The sequence below is a fragment of the Labrus mixtus genome, chromosome 11 (genome assembly GCF_963584025.1).
Source record: "Labrus mixtus chromosome 11, fLabMix1.1, whole genome shotgun sequence".
In the NCBI taxonomy this organism is placed as follows: Eukaryota; Metazoa; Chordata; class Actinopteri; order Labriformes; family Labridae; genus Labrus; species Labrus mixtus.
In genome coordinates this window covers 7,815,446-7,833,820 of record NC_083622.1, presented here as the reverse complement: position 1 = coordinate 7,833,820, position 18,375 = coordinate 7,815,446, and the positions used below count along the sequence as shown (strand labels likewise).

At 45.1% G+C, this 18,375-nt stretch overlaps 1 protein-coding gene across 3 annotated transcripts in view; it reads left to right on the top strand.

Annotated features, from left to right (window-relative positions):
* The window catches only part of scap (SREBF chaperone), a 41,558-nt gene extending 23,188 nt beyond the window's left edge, over nucleotides 1-18,370 (top strand). For all 3 annotated transcript variants that reach the window (XM_061049807.1, XM_061049806.1, XM_061049805.1), the window contains exons 12-23: nucleotides 1,018-1,230; nucleotides 2,299-2,684; nucleotides 2,935-3,084; nucleotides 7,033-7,234; nucleotides 7,436-7,551; nucleotides 8,282-8,831; nucleotides 9,740-9,825; nucleotides 10,441-10,523; nucleotides 11,444-11,610; nucleotides 11,942-12,022; nucleotides 12,861-13,067; nucleotides 13,399-18,370. In XM_061049807.1, coding sequence (XP_060905790.1) covers nucleotides 1,018-1,230; nucleotides 2,299-2,684; nucleotides 2,935-3,084; nucleotides 7,033-7,234; nucleotides 7,436-7,551; nucleotides 8,282-8,831; nucleotides 9,740-9,825; nucleotides 10,441-10,523; nucleotides 11,444-11,610; nucleotides 11,942-12,022; nucleotides 12,861-13,067; nucleotides 13,399-13,644 — 2,487 coding nt within the window. In that variant the 3' untranslated portion in view covers nucleotides 13,645-18,370. The remainder of the gene's footprint in view (nucleotides 1-1,017; nucleotides 1,231-2,298; nucleotides 2,685-2,934; nucleotides 3,085-7,032; nucleotides 7,235-7,435; nucleotides 7,552-8,281; nucleotides 8,832-9,739; nucleotides 9,826-10,440; nucleotides 10,524-11,443; nucleotides 11,611-11,941; nucleotides 12,023-12,860; nucleotides 13,068-13,398) is intronic.
* The last annotated feature ends 5 nt before the right edge of the window (nucleotides 18,371-18,375 follow it).

Genomic DNA, 18,375 nt, shown 5'->3' with positions numbered 1-18,375 from the left:
CAACTATAAAATTACAGATTTCTTTGGCTTTGATAACTGTTGGAAATATTTGAGGTAATGTAAGAACTCAACAAAAATATAAATATAAAACAAAGATGTGGTTTAAGTTAATTTAGATATTTGAATGTAAACATTGTCTACATATTATACCTTTAAAAGTGCGTCTTACGATAATCATTACAAAACTCTTAACGGTTCCCCCTCCTCCCGAGCAGATGTAGGTCACACCGGAGGTCAGATGGCTGCACCGACCCCACATACATTCACCACATAGTTTTCAGATTACTCTGATTAACCACATGTGCACTTCTTATTTAAAACCTCTTAGCGTTCTACTTCAGGGTAACACACATACTGAAACCTTTCATCCGAGGTTAGCTCCATGCCCTGGAAACTGAGCTTAACCACCGGAAGCTTTTACATTAACCGACAGAAATACACCGGGTTTAAGTCCCCTCGTTGCCTTTATCCTTCCATGAATGAGTCATATATATCTTTCAACATTTGGGGCTCACCATGAACTATCAGAAACTAGAACAACAAGTTCACTCTACATGGTTTAGGTCAAACAGTAGTTCACGTGTTAGCACTTTTTTAAATCACAGAATAACTGAAGAGAATCTATTGATTTATTTTTAAATGTACCGACTGCGTCTTTTGTTGTTAAATGTTAAATGGACTTGTGCTTGTATATTTATTTTCTCGTCTTCTGACGACTCAATGCGCTTTCACACCACGTCACACCTACACATTCACACACTGATGGTAGAGGCTGTTGAGTAAAGTAGGGCCTGAACGATATGAGAATTTTGTGGACTGCAGGAGCCGGGGATCGATCCCCCAACCTTCCAGTTTGGAGACGACCGACTGAGCCACAGTTGCTGCCCGTTGTTTTCAAGTTATATTGTGATGTCATCTTACTGTTAGTCCGTGTGTGCAGTTTTTACCTGTAGTTACAGTAAAATCTGGCCAGAGAAATTAGGAATGAGTCAGTAACGCATGTTTTAACCCCCTCAGCTGGCTGACTTGAACCGCCGCCTGCCGGCAGAGGCAGGACTGCCGCCGCCCAAGCCCGGCCCGCTGCGTCCACGTGAGGTGCCCCCTCCACCTCGACCCTCCCCCCACACCATCACCCTGCAGACCCCGGCTTTCAGGAACCTGCGGCTCCCCAAGAGGCTGCGTGTGGTGTACTTCCTGGCACGCACACGCCTGGCTCAGCGCATCATCATGGTGAGAATATGGCGTCAAACTGACTTCATTTTGCCTAGTCGTTATTAGTCTGAGATCGCTGTGCACTGAACCTGCCGTCATTATGTTGCTCATTGGTGTCGGCCGCCACACCATGAAGCTGACTTTAAACGTGTGCCGTCAGTTAAAGTGGATTAAAAAAGCTTTGAAGTGAAAACCATTAGCAGGGAGTGGTAGGTGAAGACTTCATCCTCATTAGGCTTTATTGAATCTTAAATCTGAAGTGAGTGCTTTATGGTGGGAAAACTAATGTCAACATTCCTGTTTGGATGTTTAGTTTGTTGCTGAAATGTGAGAAGGTTTTTTTTTTTTTTTTTTAAAGATTTATTTTTTGGCTTTTTGAGTCTTTAATGGAGAGATAGGGCAGCGGATAGAGTTGGAAATCAAATCAGGGCGAGAGAGAGAGGGTAATGACATGTGGGAAAGGAGCCACAGGTGGGATTCAATACTGGACCGCCCGCTTGGAGGACCATAGCCTCCGTACATGGGGCACACACACTAACCACTGCGCCACCAGCGCCCCAAATGTGAGAAGCTTTTACAGAGGAAACTGGAATTTTTATTGTGCTTTAAGAGCTTAAATCAAAGGGTATTTCGTTGTGTTGTAGTCAAGACTAACCAGAGGGCTCCGAGACCGAGACAATACAAAGACATAAATATCACAGAAAAATCTTCATCTTGTGTTAAGGGGGCGTGTCACTCAGACTGTAACACCGGAAAGGTTGCGTCCGTAACCAGGGGATAAAAATCAAACTACAAATTGAAGTTATTTTTTCTTTTAGAAAAAGGCTTTTTCCTTCTTATCACATTAATCTGGAGGTTTTGGCCACAGGGATTATGTTTCAGCCATTTCAGACTGTTTGGACGCTGCTGGCCGAAGAAATCTATGAAAACAATCTCTGAAATTTTGGATTTTCTTTCATGTAGATGATGAAATAGATGTTTAAAAAATAGGGCCCGGTTTTCAAAAGTACCAGAACTGTACTTCTGTGTTGGTCACAGACATTAGCGGACAGACTGATCGTTCATTTCTTTGTGATTCCTCTGCAGGTTGGCACGGTGATCTGGATCGGCATCCTCGTCTACACCGACCCCGCTGGAATACGCACCTACCTGGCTGCTCAGGTGTCCGAGCAAAGCCCTCTGGGAGATCCCGGGGGAGCCGGTCTGCCCCCTCACCTGGGTGTGGCCCCCGTCTTTCGTGGAGGAGACCCTACCAGCACCCTCAGCATCCACCCCGCACCCGATCCAACTCCCTTACCTGAGAACCAATCACAGGGCCACCATGGCCCAGCCAGGGCAGGGCTCCTCCCCCAGGCCCCGCCTGCCGTGCCCCAGATCACCTGGGGAGCAGAGGACGAGGAGGGCTGGAGGAGGCTCTCCTTCAGGCATTGGCCGTCTCTCTTCAGCTACTACAACATCACTTTAGCAAAGAGGTGAGGGAAGCAGGAGGCTTTGAAGACCACAGCCTCTGTACATGGGGCGCGCAAAATAACCACTTTTCCACCTGTGCCCCCTATTATTTTCTTTTTCATTCTATTTCGGAACTAGATTGCGCAACAGTGCCATAACAAAGAGATTTTTTACTTGATCTTTTGGTCTCTAAAAACAGTTTTAAAACTGTGCGTCTCCTCCGACCCCGTCATCATTTGTTAGAAACCTTTTTTCATTTTTCTCGTCTCTCAGGTACATCAGCATCCTGCCTGTCATTCCCGTCACCGTACACCTGAGCCCCCAGGAGGCCATCGAGACACGACACCCTCAGGACACGCGACACCCTCCTCCACCTATTCCCAAAGTGTCTGCAGATCTACAGACGGACCTCACCCTCTACAAGTCAGTGCTCTGAGAAACACGCACACATAGTCACTCACTTATTAAAAACCAACACAAAGGATGCATCAGAAAATAAAAAGCTGGGTGAGAACGTGATCTGAAAAAGCAGTGCATTGTGGGTTGGATTTTGCCGCCTGTAAACGATGTCATAGGCTTGACAAGCGTGGCTAACTTTAGCATTGCTAACAACTCCAGCCTTCAGTCCTCCTTGCAGGTTAACGTCCATGTTGTCGCCCCATGTATGGAGGCTGTAGTTCTAATTGCAGCAGCCTTTGTTTCGAATCCGACCTTGAACTCTTAAAGCTTAACAAACAAGGAATCACATGGAGGCTTTTTGATACATTAATGGACCACATATCTCTAACACCTGTGTGTTCTCTCTATTGCTGACTTCACTTTTGTCAACTGCAACAAAGTGAACAATGTGGCTGAAAACGCTCTTAGTTGATCTGCACTCAAACTCGGCAGATAAAAGCACGTGGACTCTAATTCTCCACCAGAGTGTCACTGACCTATTTCTCAGAGATCCTTGAAACGGTTCGAGGTTCTTTCGCAGGAGTATTCATCAGAGGGTGATCTGGGGTCAAGGTCATGCAGCTCTCTCTCACACTCATGTGTTCAATAAATCAGTCAATCTTCATTTATATACGGCCAATTCATAACAAATGTTCTTTCAAGTCACTTTACAAAAAGAGCAGGTCTGGAGACGGTACCCTCTTTTAATGTTATATTTACAGAGACTCAACATGAATCCATCATCAAACAAGCAAACAGGTAGAAAAACCTCTAGAAAGCCTCGAGCAGAACCAGATTCATGTGGAGGCTCTGTGTAAGGAAATAAGTTACGCTGGACCTTTTGTTACAAGGGAGTTTTATCTGCAGGTTTTGATTGTGGGACGTTGATGAATTCATCACCATGAAGGCATGTAGGTTCTCTATTACGGTGATGATTTTTGAGGGTTGAATTGTCTTTTTTTTGGTGCAAACAGAGGAACGGGAAGCTTCATCTTCGACTCTTGAATGTTTGATGTACAATGTTCGTTCTTTCACACTTGCAGAAAACTCTTAAAAAACTCCTGACAAAGGTTTTCTTCAAGGAGCTACATGTGTGTGAACGCAAACATAAATTATTAAATTCTCCAAGAATGTTAAGGAGTGCACAAAGGGTGTGAAATCTGCTCTTGGCACGAGCAGATGTGAAGTCTTGTTATCTTACCTGGAGAAGAAACAGAGGCTGTCATATTTCTGCGTTTGGCAGGTGTTGCGTCACTCTGACTGGATGAACCTGTTCGACTTCACTACCTGCTTTAAGATGTGGTTTAGTCGTGCTAAATTCTTCTTTTAGTTATATACATGTATGTGTTTGGGGAAAATGCAAACTCAGAGGAAAGTTTACTCTGCAGACTTTCATCTTCTGGGGAATTTAGTTTGACTCATAGATGACTTCATTTACGATCTCGTTGTCCTTGTGACAGCATTTAATCTCGCCTCCTTAGCTGACCACCGTCTGCTCTGTAATGTAGGAGTCTGCAGTGCAGCTTTCCCTGCGCTGGGTTGTGCAAGGCGGTTGGGTGTTGTCACCCAGTGGAAGGTCGCCTTCTTTGTGATTCATCTTTGGACAGTAGATACGAAGGCTATCAGTTGAAGTCGGGTCAGGGTCACGACCTTGACAGCGGGGAAGTGTCAGTTGAGTTTACAGGTTTGTTTGGATGACCCTGAGACGGAGAAGGCCACTGTGATAAAGGTGAACACTGTGTTACAAACCGGATCAGAGCGGGTTGCATCACCAGGCTGCAAAACAGGAAGTAGTTTGTTCAAATCTATTGATGAGATCTTTCTCTGCAACATATAAATAAAAAACCACAGCAGATTGTTCCTGACTCATCCAATCATATCAACCCAAGTCAGGTTTATTTGTACAGCACGTTTAAAACAGCCTCAGCTCGCCATGAGGCGCAATAGATCAAGACAAACATACCAGCTTTGAATAGAGAAAACCAATAAAATCACAACAAATATTAGATTAGTTTGAGCTCTTTTCAGGGCCAGGGGAGAAAATGTGGGTTTTGAGTTGTGCTTTGAATGAATTTAATGAGGTAACAGCCTCTGATGAAGGGACGCAATCAATTCCACAGACGGGAGGTTGCCCGTGAGAATCCGCTGAGCTCGAGGGTCGACGAGGAGAGACCGCTCAGAGGACCTGAGTGCTCGTCCTGGGGGGTGTTTTTTTTATTTTAATTTTAATTTTTTAATTTAACCAGGAAAAAGCCTCATTGAGATTAAAAGTCTCTTCTACAAGAGTGTCCTGGCCAAGACAGGCAGCAGCAAAATTACAGGGTTTCAGATATAAAACACTTAACAACAATGAACATAAATACAGGAATCACAAAATGAACCATTCATCAAAATCTGTCATAAGTCACCAGCAACAAGGCGATCAAAAAGGGCAATATGAATTAGTTAAAATCATCTACAGTCAGATGTTTCTGCCTCCAGATCATTAAGACGACCTTTAAAAACATTCAAGGAAACCTGCTCCCGAAGATTTAAAGTATCTTGCAACCGATTCCAAGAAGAGGGAGCAGCATACTTTGAAGTGTAGAGGATGATGTCAGTGTGTCAGTGTTGACTTCGGTAGGCATGGACTGTACTTCACTAAAACCACGCTGTTCATGATTGCACGTCATGCAGCACGTTATACATTTAAGACCACGAGAAAGGATTCAGAAGATGTTGTGCTTATTAATTGGGGCTTGTCGACACTGTGATTGTTGTAATCAGAAAACGGGCACGATGTTCCATCTTATGTTAACACTGTGAGCTTCAGCGTCCAACGCCGGCCGAACGGTTGAGATAAAGGAGTTCCATTCGGATGCGGATTCAGGACAGGAACTCCCCGTCTATATGGCGTTTGTCCAGTGGCACGACGTTTCTCAGGTGTCCAAATGGTATGTACTATTGTCTGAACGCGCTTGTGGCGAGTCGCGAGTTTGAGTTCTACAGAGCAGAAACCCTGTGTTTGACGGGTATTTCACGCAGAGCAGGTCTCACTCCTCTGACAGGTTTCATCATCACAGGTATGCCAAATTCCACAGCAGGCAGAGATGCCATGTCATGCTTTGCCAGGTGGATGAGTCAGCACTTTGTTGCATTGATTTTGCAGCTTAAGATATTTCATTTAAAAATTTGTTATTATGTTTTCTTAAAATGCCAATCACTTAAATCGAATTAAGAATTAAAGGTGACATATCCTCCAGAGCTCCTCAAAACGTGTGTGAAGTTCCTGGTTCTAAATCCACTCTGATCCTCTATTTGATCATGCCTATAAACCCCTCTATTTCAGCCCTGCTCAGCACAAGCTGTTTCTGTCTGTGTCTGACTGAAGCTTCAGTGTTTATCCAGCTCTGCATTGGTCTGTAAACCTTTCTGAGTTCTAACCTCTCTCCATTTTTCAAAAGCATCTCCAATATTGATCCTAGTTTGAGCACGTTTCTGCTCGTGGAGCTTATTAGAAACATGCAGAGGCTTTTTAGGTCGGGTACAATCACTTCTATCTGAACCAGTTCTCTTGCCCGCTTCCATCGCTGCAACACCTGTTGGTTTGACCTGATAACTGCTCTCATATCTGGCAAACCGAGGGGCGTCCAAAACAGGCCGTGTGGGGGTGCCTTAAAACCGCCTACCTTCTCTGGTCCAGATAAATCCAGAGCATTCAGGACCAGAATCTAAAGTTAGAAGGAGGACATACTGGCTGCTGCATTGTTGTCAGAGAAGCCAGCACTTCAACATAGCATGTTTCCTTAATGTCTGATCATATAGTAAGGTCACTTTATCTTTTCACTCACTACACATCTCACTGATTGGTCCTTTAATAAAATATGTACCACTAGCTAAGTAAATGACAAATTATTTTTATGTAACTCCTCCTTTGTTCCTCCCTTCATGCAGGGTGGCGGCTCTGGGTCTGGCGGCGGGCGTCCTGCTGGTTCTGCTGCTCTTCTGTCTCTATCGGGTTCTGTGCCCACGAAACTACGGCCAGAACGGCGTTTCTCATGGTCGCCGACGCCGAGGCGACCTGCCCTGCGACGATTACGGCTACTCCCCACCCGTCAGCGAGATCTCCCCTCTGCTGCTGAGGGGCCACAGCATGGTGAGGGTGAACCCACTTTGAAAAACACACACACACACACACACACACACACACACACACACACACACACACACACACACACACACACACACACACACACACACACACACACACACTCTACTTCTACATCACAGAAAACTGAAGCCAAACTTTCAAGCTGTGGAAGATGAAAATGTTTGTTTGTTTGTTGTTTCTTTAAAGGATATCGAGTGTTTGGCCAGTGACAGGATGCTGCTGGCCAGCTGTTGTCTGGCCGGACAGATTCGGGTTTGGGATGCTCAGACCGGAGACTGTTTGACCGTCATCCCGAAGCCGGGGTGAGAATGTCGTTAAATAGATTTATGTCAGTGGTGTGATCAAATATGGACTAAATGATTTGCACATTTTAAAAAATGAAACAAACTTCACAGTACAAACGGCCCAAGACACTGGACTTTGGAGGCACATTTTTTATTTGATGAAAAAAAAACAGAAGTATATTTTAACTTTAATTTGTAAAATATACTTTTTTTTAATTCTTGAAAATATATAATTTGTCACAAAGTAAACATGAAAACAATGTAAATGAAGGTTCTCCTGGTATCAGCAGCAGCTCTACAGCTGGAAAAGACGAGTCCGATTAGTTTCCCAACCTCCATTGTTGTTGACAGAGCCGATGCAGAAGTCCCGCCCCCGTCTTTAATTTGATTGGATGGTGAGGGAGAATTGACTTTGACAACGCAGCGCTGCTCTAACAGATGAATGTGAATGAATGTCTGAACTTTTCAAGCACAGTGACAAAAAACAGTTAAATCTGAGGGCGTTTATGTGCTCACACATAGAGAGCTGAAAACACTGAACGTCATCGGGTTTGTATTTAAATGTTTTTTTTGCCAGTGTAAAAAACACGTCCCTAGTGTTTAAAGGCCCTAAATACAGATATCACCAATTATCTGCAGTGACATCAAATGTGTCACTTCTGTCTCTCAAAGTGGTTAAACTTGGTGATATGAGTCACCGGTATGTGTAGATATATTTGATGTTGATTTACCTTTTTCTCCCCGTCAGGCTGAGGCGGAGCAGCAGCAGCAGTGGCTGCTGGGAGCAGCGTGACGGCTGGGACGGTGTGGGCGGAGCCACAGAGCCGGAGTGTTTGTGCTCTGAAGCTCACGGCTCCTACGTCGGCATTGACGGCCTGTCGGAGGAGGAGGAGGGCTACCCACTGAGACGCCGAACTGCGCCCATCAGACCCACTCTGTTCAACGACCAGCCCGACCTCACCCCGCTCATCGACACCAACTTCACCTCCCAGCCCCCCTCCCACCTCCTCTCCACCCCACCCAGGGCGGGCTTCGACTTTGGCGGTCTGGTGGAGCGGGCCTACATGGAGCACGAGCCCCCCTCGCCCTCAGCCTACCCGTCTCCTTCCTCCGCCTCCTCCTCCCCGCCCACAGGGGCTCAGCTGCAGAGGAGGCCCAGCTTAGGGGACATCGCGGTGGCCTTACCCCCAGAGAGAGCCCCCTCCTCAGGACCGCAGGCAGACTGGGAGAGCTCCGTGTGGGCCATGGAGCTGAGAGGAAACCTGATCGCTGCTGGGAGGAGCAGCGGGAAACTCGAGGTATGTCGGGTTAAATCTGTTACTTATAGCATCAAGTATCGGTCATTCAACGATGCACTGATCCACACCTTGGCTTTAGATATCAGCTGATACTGGGTACTGGTCTGATTCCAGCGTTTAATGAATGACCTGTAATCCTCTCTGTGTAAGGCAGCATCAGCTTTTCCCAACTTTGTAAACTTTGCATTATTTGTGCAGAGCGGCCAAAGACGTGTACTCCTCTGCTGTCGACTTTTTCATCTTTCTAGCTTCGTCTCTCTAAATTTAGTGAGCTGGTAAAGTAGTTCCTTGAAGTGCAGTTTAAGTCGCTAGAGTGTGATCTGTGTACGTTTTCAGCCGGTAGCACTGCCCTGTGCGCGGTAACATCACAGCTCAAAGTGTTCTCATAGATCTGATAGTAGTCAGTCAGATGCTCTCAGAATCTGTGATCGCAAACTGTTTCAGTGTGTTTGTGGCTTTTAGAGCATCAGTGGGACGTTTCTTGCGTCTTTGCAAAGCAGCCGATTCAGTGAACTGCTTCGTTCACTTCCTTCCGTCTGCCTTCTTTGTTTACTTAAACTCGCCGTTCTACCACCGCCCCCTCGAAACATGAGCGGTGGAGATACCGCGAGCTGTCGTAGAAGCTGTTAGCATAACGAGCGTGAATACATCCAAACTGCTTAGCATTTGTTGTTAGCCTCCATGCTAAGTTGGAGCTAAATTCACAGGCCTACCAGCACACTGACACAGAATAGCATAGAAGTGGAGGGAATAGATCAGCCTCATAGATCAGCCCATTGTCACTGATAACCCGATCTAGCTGTTTGAGTCCCAACATCTGACATCATGATCGTACCGGTGCATCTTTACTCCGTCCTCTGAATGATGAACATGTCAGATTGAAAACTAAAACGCCTGTCTTGTTTCAGTTGTGGGACGCCGTCGAAGGATCGTTACGCTGCAGTAATGAAGACGGAGTGTCTGGGATCACGGCCCTGGCCTTCCTCAACAACAGGTTAAACACACACACACACACACACACACACACACACACACAGAGCTTCTCCTGCGACGCTTAGAGCTCATTTTGGGGAATAAATCTGCGGGGAAAGTCTCAGAAAAAAATGTACAACTGTTTAGACAAAGTAATCCACGTTTCATGACAGCCCCTTACAATACCTTTTATCTCAGTCTGTAAAAGATCAGGAAATGATTAACACTGAAATATTTGAGCTTTGGCTCTTTTACACCAGCTGAACATGACCTGCATGACCCTTTTATGGAGACAGAGGAATAACATGTTTCTGTTTATTTCCTGTAAATCTTTGTTGTAAATGCTGCCTTTGCACACTTCTGTTGCTGCAGACTTCAAACCTTTCTCACCTCACAAAGGTTAATTTAGTCTTTTTTTGACCTGTTAACATGAAATAAATAAAAAGTCAGCCAGCTTGCATTGTTCATGAACACAAATAAAAACTAAGATGTGCTAACACATAATATGAATCCTATACGACTAAGTCACCGGTCACAAGCTCATTCTTTCTTTCCACTGAAAAATGTCAAACAGTAAATGAAGTTAAGATAAACTTTATTTAACCTGAAGCCTTTTTGTTTTCCTCTTCCTCCTCAGAATCGTAGCGGCCCGCTTGAACGGCACTCTGGATTTCTTCACCGTGGAGATAAACAAACCTCTGTGTCTGCTGCAGTACAGAGGTGAGGCTCGCCAACACCTCATCGTGTGTGTGTGTGTGTGTGTGTGTGTGTGTGTGTGTGTGTGTGTGTGTGTGTGTGTGTGTGTGTGTGTGTGTGTGTGTGTGTGTGTGTGTGTGTGTGTGTGTGTGTGTGTGTGTGTGTGTGTGATGTTTTCTGTTCTGTGAAAAGCAAAGCTATATCTTGTCTTATAAAAACAAGAAACAATAACAAACACTTAAAATCAATTACACAAACAACTGAGATCAATTAAAACACTTACAATTTCGAAGTGGCTAGAAATCAATTTCCTTAACTCTGCAAGAGGGAAGAACGCTAATCTTTAGAGCTGCTGGAGGGCATCAAAATTGCAGCGTCGATATAAACTGAGACAATTCGAGTTAAACAAAAAGGAAAGAAAGCAAAAACAGGATTTTAACATTCGGGCTGCAACGACTATTTGGATAGTTTAAGGACAAGACCCCTGAAGTAAAGACACATTTTTAGGGAGACAACATGAAGGAACAAATACCAAAGCTTCAGTGAAGATCACGTTATGCTAAACATGTTTTAAACAATCAGTAAACATATCAAACACACTTAAAGGTCATGCCAACCAGCCCACAAATGGTAGCATATCGAGTACTGGCACTCTACCTCACCTCCACCTGAGGGTGTTGCATCGGCAGCTGCCATTTTTCTTCGTTGTGTTTTCGTTCCCGGTCGCTGTTTATGCAAACACAACTCTCAGCAGAGATAGTAAGGATGAGAGATGGCTCACTCCTCAGCAACTCCGCTGCAGGAAATAATGTTCTAACAGTGAAAAGCATGAAACAAGAAAGAAGACATAACCAACTAATTATTGAGAATTCAATCTGTTAGTTTGAAAGTGATTTTTCATTTATTTTTTGCACCCCTACTTAAAATGTCCTCTCCTCCTGCAGGTGCTCCTCTGCGAGGCAGCGTGCCTCCCTCTCCCTGTTACAGCAGCGAGGACGTGATCAGCTGCCAGCTCACGCGCTCCGTTCAGTGCGCCCACCACAAGCCGATCACGGTGCTGCGAGCGGCCGCCGGGAGGGTCGTCACCGGCAGCCAGGACCACACCGTCCGGGTAAGAGAAGATACATTTTAAATATATTGTGTCCCCACTTTATGTAGAAAAGACAGTGGATAGAGCAGGAAAGGAGCTGATTTGAACCTGGGCGCCCATCCACACATCGGGGGGCCCACCCGCTAGACCACAGGAATCACACGCACATGAACACACACAATGGAAAAATGTTACAGTGGCTTTTCCCATCCATGATCAAAACCAGGATCAGACTCATAACCTGGAGACTCAAGTTCACATGAACACACTCATTGATTTGACACATTAATAGACAAACTGTGTTAAACGTTTTGAATCCCTAAAAAATTATCTTTCTTTTGTGTATTTTCAGATTTATCGTCTGGAGGACTCGTGTTGTCTCTTCACCCTGCAGGGTCACTCTGGAGGGATCACAGCCATATACATCGACCAGGTCAGCACATCAACACCCTCTCTTCCATCTCGACAAATGACCTGTCACTGAATTAGAATTTATTCAAGGAATACCTGGAGACACAGCATCTTATTGTCAAAGAGGTCCTGACACAAATACAAAGTAATACACAAACATACAGAACTGCATTACTTAAAAGACATACACCCTTACCCCCAGCTCTCAGAAATAGAATACAACATGTGTAAAGAGCAGCATTAGAGCTCTTGTTTTTTGGGTTATTTGTCATACAAGCAATCTGAAACAAACAAGAACATGTTAGTTTAAAGGTCACATATCCTCCTCTTCTTCAGTTTAAATAAGTCTCAGAGCTCCTCAAAACATGTGTGTGAAGATTCTTGTTCTAAATCCACTCTGATCCTGTATTTGATCATGTCTATAAACCCCTCTATTTCAGCCCTGCTCAGAACAGGCTGTTTCTGTGTCTGTACCTTTTAAATATGTAAATGAGCTGAGTCTGACCACACCCCCTCTCTGGAAGGGCTTGGGTGTCTCGGTCTTTCTCGCTCCATGTCCTATTGTTTACGGTGAGAAGGCAGACTCAGAGGGCAGAACAAACACCTAGCTGTGGGAGTGTCACCCACCTGGGGGAGGGGTTACTACCCTTTGTGATGTCATGAAGGGAAAATCTCCAAACGGCCTGTTTGAGCACACATTTTCTGAACAGTGTGTTTTGTGTTATATGTGACCTTTTAAGAAAGTAAAGCAGTGGGGAAAAGGGGGTGGAGTCATATCGGCTGGTTACCAATTATCCACCATTATCAGATCTTCTGCACGTCAAAAATAAGAGTGAACATGTCTTCTTGTGACTCTTCAGACAATGGTTCTGGCGAGTGGAGGGCAGGACGGCGCCATCTGCCTGTGGGATGTCCTCACAGGGAGCCGTGTCAGCCATGTTTACGGTCACCGCGGCGACGTCACCTCACTGGTCTGCACCACCTCCTGCGTCATCAGCTCAGGACTGGACGACCTCATCTGTATCTGGGACCGCAGCACGGGGATCAAACTCTACTCCATACAGCAGGTAGACTTGTTGTTGATATGAATATTCTACAATTCACTCAGCAGACGCTTTTATCCAAAGCGACGTACATCAGAGAGTAAGTACAACACAAGCAAGGATCTAGAAAAAAGGGAACAATGTCAGTAAGAGCAAACAATCAGCTATGAGTCTGATTGGACACACAGGAGCTGACAGGAAGTGACCAGAGGCAAAGCACAACATTGACGGCAGTTCTTGAGAGCTCTAATCAGTATAGAAACCATCTTATAAGTCGTCGTTATCAAACAAAACCATCCTCATTACCATCATCATCATCATCAATAATGATGAGTTTACGTCTCTCCCCTTTCAGGAAGCGGGCTGCGGCGCCAGTCTGGGCGTGATCTCCGAGTCTCTCCTGGTGACGGGGGGTCAGGGCTGCGTCTCCTTCTGGGACCTGAACTTCGGCGATCTGCTGCAGACGGTCTACCTGGGTCAGAGCAGCGACGGGCAGGGCGTCCGGCAGCTCCTCGTGCTCGACAACGCCGCCATCGTCTGCGACTTCGGCAGCGAGCTCAGCCTGGTGTACGTGCCGTCAGTGCTGGAGAAACTAGACTGAGGCGGGCGCCGCTGGAGCGCTCTGAACATCCTCTTTCCTCTTTGGACTTGATTTTGTTTTCTGGCATTCAACGGAAACACAAGCGTCTTTCAAGGTGTTTGGAGTACGAGCGTGGACGCACGTCGCAGAAGACGAGCCGAGGACTACCTGCTACATTTATCGGATGAAGATGGCCGCCGCAAATGACAATTAAGAGGGTCATTTATTCCAAGATAATCTGGATGTTTCTCGCTGACAGAGGATCCAGCAGTCACCAGTTTGTGCTTTTTGCTTGTGTGTGTGCGTTCTGTCTCGTGGCGCTGCCCTCTATGCTGCTGACACGGGCGGGGCATCACTGTGACCCCCGCCCGCCCCTGAGAGGAAGATAAAAATGTCTCTTTTTAAAAAAAAAAAATTTATATTCCTGCTGCCTCTTACGCTCGATGGTGTGTCGGGACTAGCTGCGCAGTTTTGTGTGTGAATGAATCGAGGCGCTCTTTTTTTTTTTAAATGGCGAAACCCTGCTGAGAACAAAACAACCTGCGTGGTTACATGTGAAGCGTGTGAGTGTGAGACCAGATGATTACTGTACGATGTAAACCTCCGGAGGGGGCTGTGTTTTTTTTTATATGTATAAATCTATTATTTATTAGCGATACATTTTTTGGAATAACGGTTTGTTTATGAATTTCTAATCCCGCCTCTTACATACGGCATGATGAGTTCATTGGACGGTGGTGATGACAGGTCGGGGTTATAAAACGACCTTTTTTGTTTTACTGAACTGGAAACGTTGAAGTGTTTGTTGTTGTGGAGTCGGGGGCCCTCAGGCCTCTGGTTCTGGGGTTACTGATGCTGTACGAGGGGCCCCTGCAGCCCCCCCCCCCTTATGATCCACCATCATCCTGATGTCATGTTTACAATGACTGCTTTTTGTTTTCACATATCGTGCCCTTTAGAGATTCTTTTGTTGAAATCACTGTTTACTGAAGATGTCTCGGCTTCACACTGTTTTCATCGTTTAGGCCACAAAGAAAACCCGCTACGATCACGCAGTGGCGCTCGCAGTTCACCTCTGCTCAGCGGCGTGCTGTCGGTGTACACTTCAGGGAAGTTGGTCTGAAAACCTGCAGAACTTTTCCTGCAGCCAGTCGTTTAAAAAAAAAAAAAAAAAAAAGAGAGACAGGGAACGCAAGAAAAGCATCACCTACGTTTAGATCTCTGCTCGTACACGCTAAGAACACGCACATGGATCACGCTCATGCACTGTGTCACATGCACTGAGAGACGTTGACGTGCTTTTTCACTCGAGTCCAACACAAACTGCTGTAAGACATTCAATCTACAATCAATTCCAGATAAATAGGACTTACTCAGTCGATGCAGTCGCCGTGGCAACGGTCCAGGAATGCCCAGAGGTTCATGATCTGTGCTCGCTGATTTGTGGTTTGTGGGGACGGTTTCATAAACTGTGGGAACAGATCTGTAAAAAAACACAATGTCTGTAGAATGGATCGTTTCTACGTCTACAGCATCCTCAACGCAAGTCCAATCGATCCGACACTAAGGTTAGATTTAATGCGATCCAAGTCCAAAGCAATCATGCAATAGAGCATTAAGTCCAGCCTTTAAATCCAGATCATGTTGTCTTATTGGGCGGATACGGATTGCCGTGGAAATGGACCATCCTTTTTTTTTATCTCAGAAGAAGTGAAGAACTTACATATCAGCGGGCACAGATGATGAACTCAGGGCGACGGTTTTTAAACTGAGGGTTCAGATTAAAGATACAGAAGGCTCCGTTTTGTTTTCTCAGACACGTTTAGCAGAATCCTCGCTGACTGACGGGTTCTTCACAGCTGGTTAAATTACCGTAAAACTTCAAATAGAAGCCCATCTTAATTTAAGGCCCAGCCATTTTAACTAGCCTGGTGCTGCTGCACGTTTTGACAAATAAAGGCAGCGCTCTATTCAAGGCTCCTGTTTATGCATTCAGTGTTGATTAGATTTTGCATCTTAAATATATAAACAAGACGTCTCGCTCTCCCTCACAGAGCAGCCGGTTGGTATGGATGAGCTGTCTTAGGCTTCGTGTCCACCTGCCGTTTTTTCCAGGCAGAAAAGCGAAAGCGCTAGCACAAAGCATTTGTGCACTGAGAAAAAAGTGCTGCACATATGTCCTCCATAGAGACTGGACAGACGTGCAGCACTTTATTTCTCAGCACACAAACACTTCCTGTAAGTGCTCTGCCAGCGCTTTTCTGCCCAGAAAAACGCCAGCTAGACTCGGGGCCTTAAATCCAAATAAAGCAAGGGTAAATAATTTTATGCACTGAAGTCAAAGCTCGGGCTACTAATAGAAGTTTTACGGTAATCAGAAAGTGTAGCTAATCTCACCCACTCAGTCAGTTTATTAACCAGTTAGAGATAAAGTAAAAATGATTAATTACAGTAAATTAACGTAAAAAATAGAAGAAATGCCTGAACGTCGGCCCTTCACTTCATACACCAGCTGGAAGAATGAAGTCCTGCAGGTTTAAGACTCACACCAACATCATGCAGAATGTATTTCCTCCAGCGTCTACTGAAGCTTTCACCTGAATGTAGTCCCCAAAGGTGTGACCAACAAATCTGTAAAAAAAAAAAAAAAAATACAACAACAGTATCGCATGGCAACACTAATTCAATGCACTACTAACCCTCTCTGACGCACAGCTCGTGCACGTGAGGCACTTTTTTTTTTCTTTTTTTTTTTTACAAACATCTGCTCGCTCACAGGACATTATGGACGTGATGTCTGCAGACTTGCAAACTAATTTCACCCCTGCAGGCGGCGCTAGTAAACATGCACACTGCAGACTTGTCGAGGTCGAAGGTCACCCAGTCTGGTTCAACGGGAGGCAGAGACAAACAAGTTCCTGATGTGCACAAAACAAGCAGCTGAAGATAAGATGTAACCTGAAGAGACGCGTAAAGAAACACTGTCGATGCATCCCATAGGAACCAGACTGGTGGTCGCCTTGGCAACGTAACCTGTTAATTTATTAGCTTTGTGTTTTTTTGTTGTTAACGGTAGTTTAACGTTTTAGAAATGGGGAAATGTGTAGTTTTTAGATTGTTTTTTTTACTTCTGTTTTCTAGAAAAGGTGGACATTTTGGGAAATATGGTTAAAGCGTTTTAAACTTAATGGTGGAGAGTTCTAATGAGAGGATTGATGTCACTCTGTTTGGTTTGAGACAAGCTAACGGGGGTGACGAGCTAACGAGAGAGAGTAGCTACCCTGGCTTTGTACAACGGTGGCAAAAAAACGACCACCAGCAGCTGTTAAGGTCATGAGTGATGACGACAATCTGCTCAAATGTAACAAACAAGACGATCCAGAAAGGTTGTTGAAATGTTTGAGTTTTCCACCTCGTGTTTTAAATCGATCGATCAACCTCAGGTTACTTCAGCATCAACAGACTCGTAAAGTAGACGACCGAAGCTTTAGAGAAAATGCCGGCCTTCAGTCATATTTTTATCCCAAGCTGCTGCAGAAGAAAGAGAGATTGCTTTATCTAAAATTGTAGAAATAAGTCTGCAACTGATTTGTGTAACTTGGACAGTGCGCAGGAGTTTGTCTAAAACCAATACAAACTAATGAAAAATCAAAAACGAACCTTATAATCTTGGTCGGTGGCGACAGCCCCATCTAGTGGCGACTGGCTGCGTTGCAGTGTGAGGGCAACATTTGAGCGGCATCGAGGGGCCAAAGTCGTTTAAACAGAGCAGTAATTCTGGTGCCGATTAGCGAGGGTGATGACCTTTAACCATTTACTCGACTTTAACGCGCACATCTCCAGAGACAACCCGACAATACAGAACATTTAATTGAATCAAATTTGAGAAAAACTGGAACATCTCAGTAGAATCCAAAGAAAGTCCTGAAGCAAATGGTTCACGTAAGGGGTCGACACACTTTCATTTGCTCCAGAACTTTCTTTGGACTGTGAATTAAAGTTTGAACGTGTAAGGTCCTTCTCTCATGGCGGAGCAGCTGACGCACAAGAGGAGTTCTGGGTTATTATGTGCTGGTTTTACAAAGACAGGTTAGCTCCACTTCCTTGCGTTCCGTGTTTGTGCTAAGCTAAGCTAACCACATGCTAACTTATATTTAACAGACAGGAGAGTGATGTCGATATCATGAGGGGTCGCCGTCATGAAGAGGGAAAAACGTCTAACTGTTCGTCTTAGGAGAGAAACATTTCAAAATGGAGTCTTAGCGTGTTTGAATGTTTTGGTTCATTTCTTGGCCTTGTACAAAATCTCATATCACATCGTTCTGTCACTCTATGAATCCTCTCTGAAGCTTTAAACACACCGTCAGGATCCTGCTCCTTCCACTCACACAGCCATCAGCGCATCGTCTCGGCAGTTTGTGGATGCAGCTACGGATACTTTTATCCTTCTTAGTCGTTAAAGACGCTAACATTTCAACAACAAAGGCCGGACTCTTGACATGAAACTCCAAGCGGTCCAGTACTGATTGTCTCGCAAGCTGCCTGAAGATTTCTCCCACTTTAAATCAGCCATCAAGATAATGAGCTGTAATAGTCAATCCCAGAGTTAGCTCCTCCCCCCTCTCTCTTTCCTCCTCTCATTGGCTGCCTACAATCTACGCAGGCTGTAGTAACGGAGGTAACTTATTCACTGTTTTGTAACACAGACTTTTTACTAATTTTCAAATAAAGAGGCTTTGATACCACAGCAGG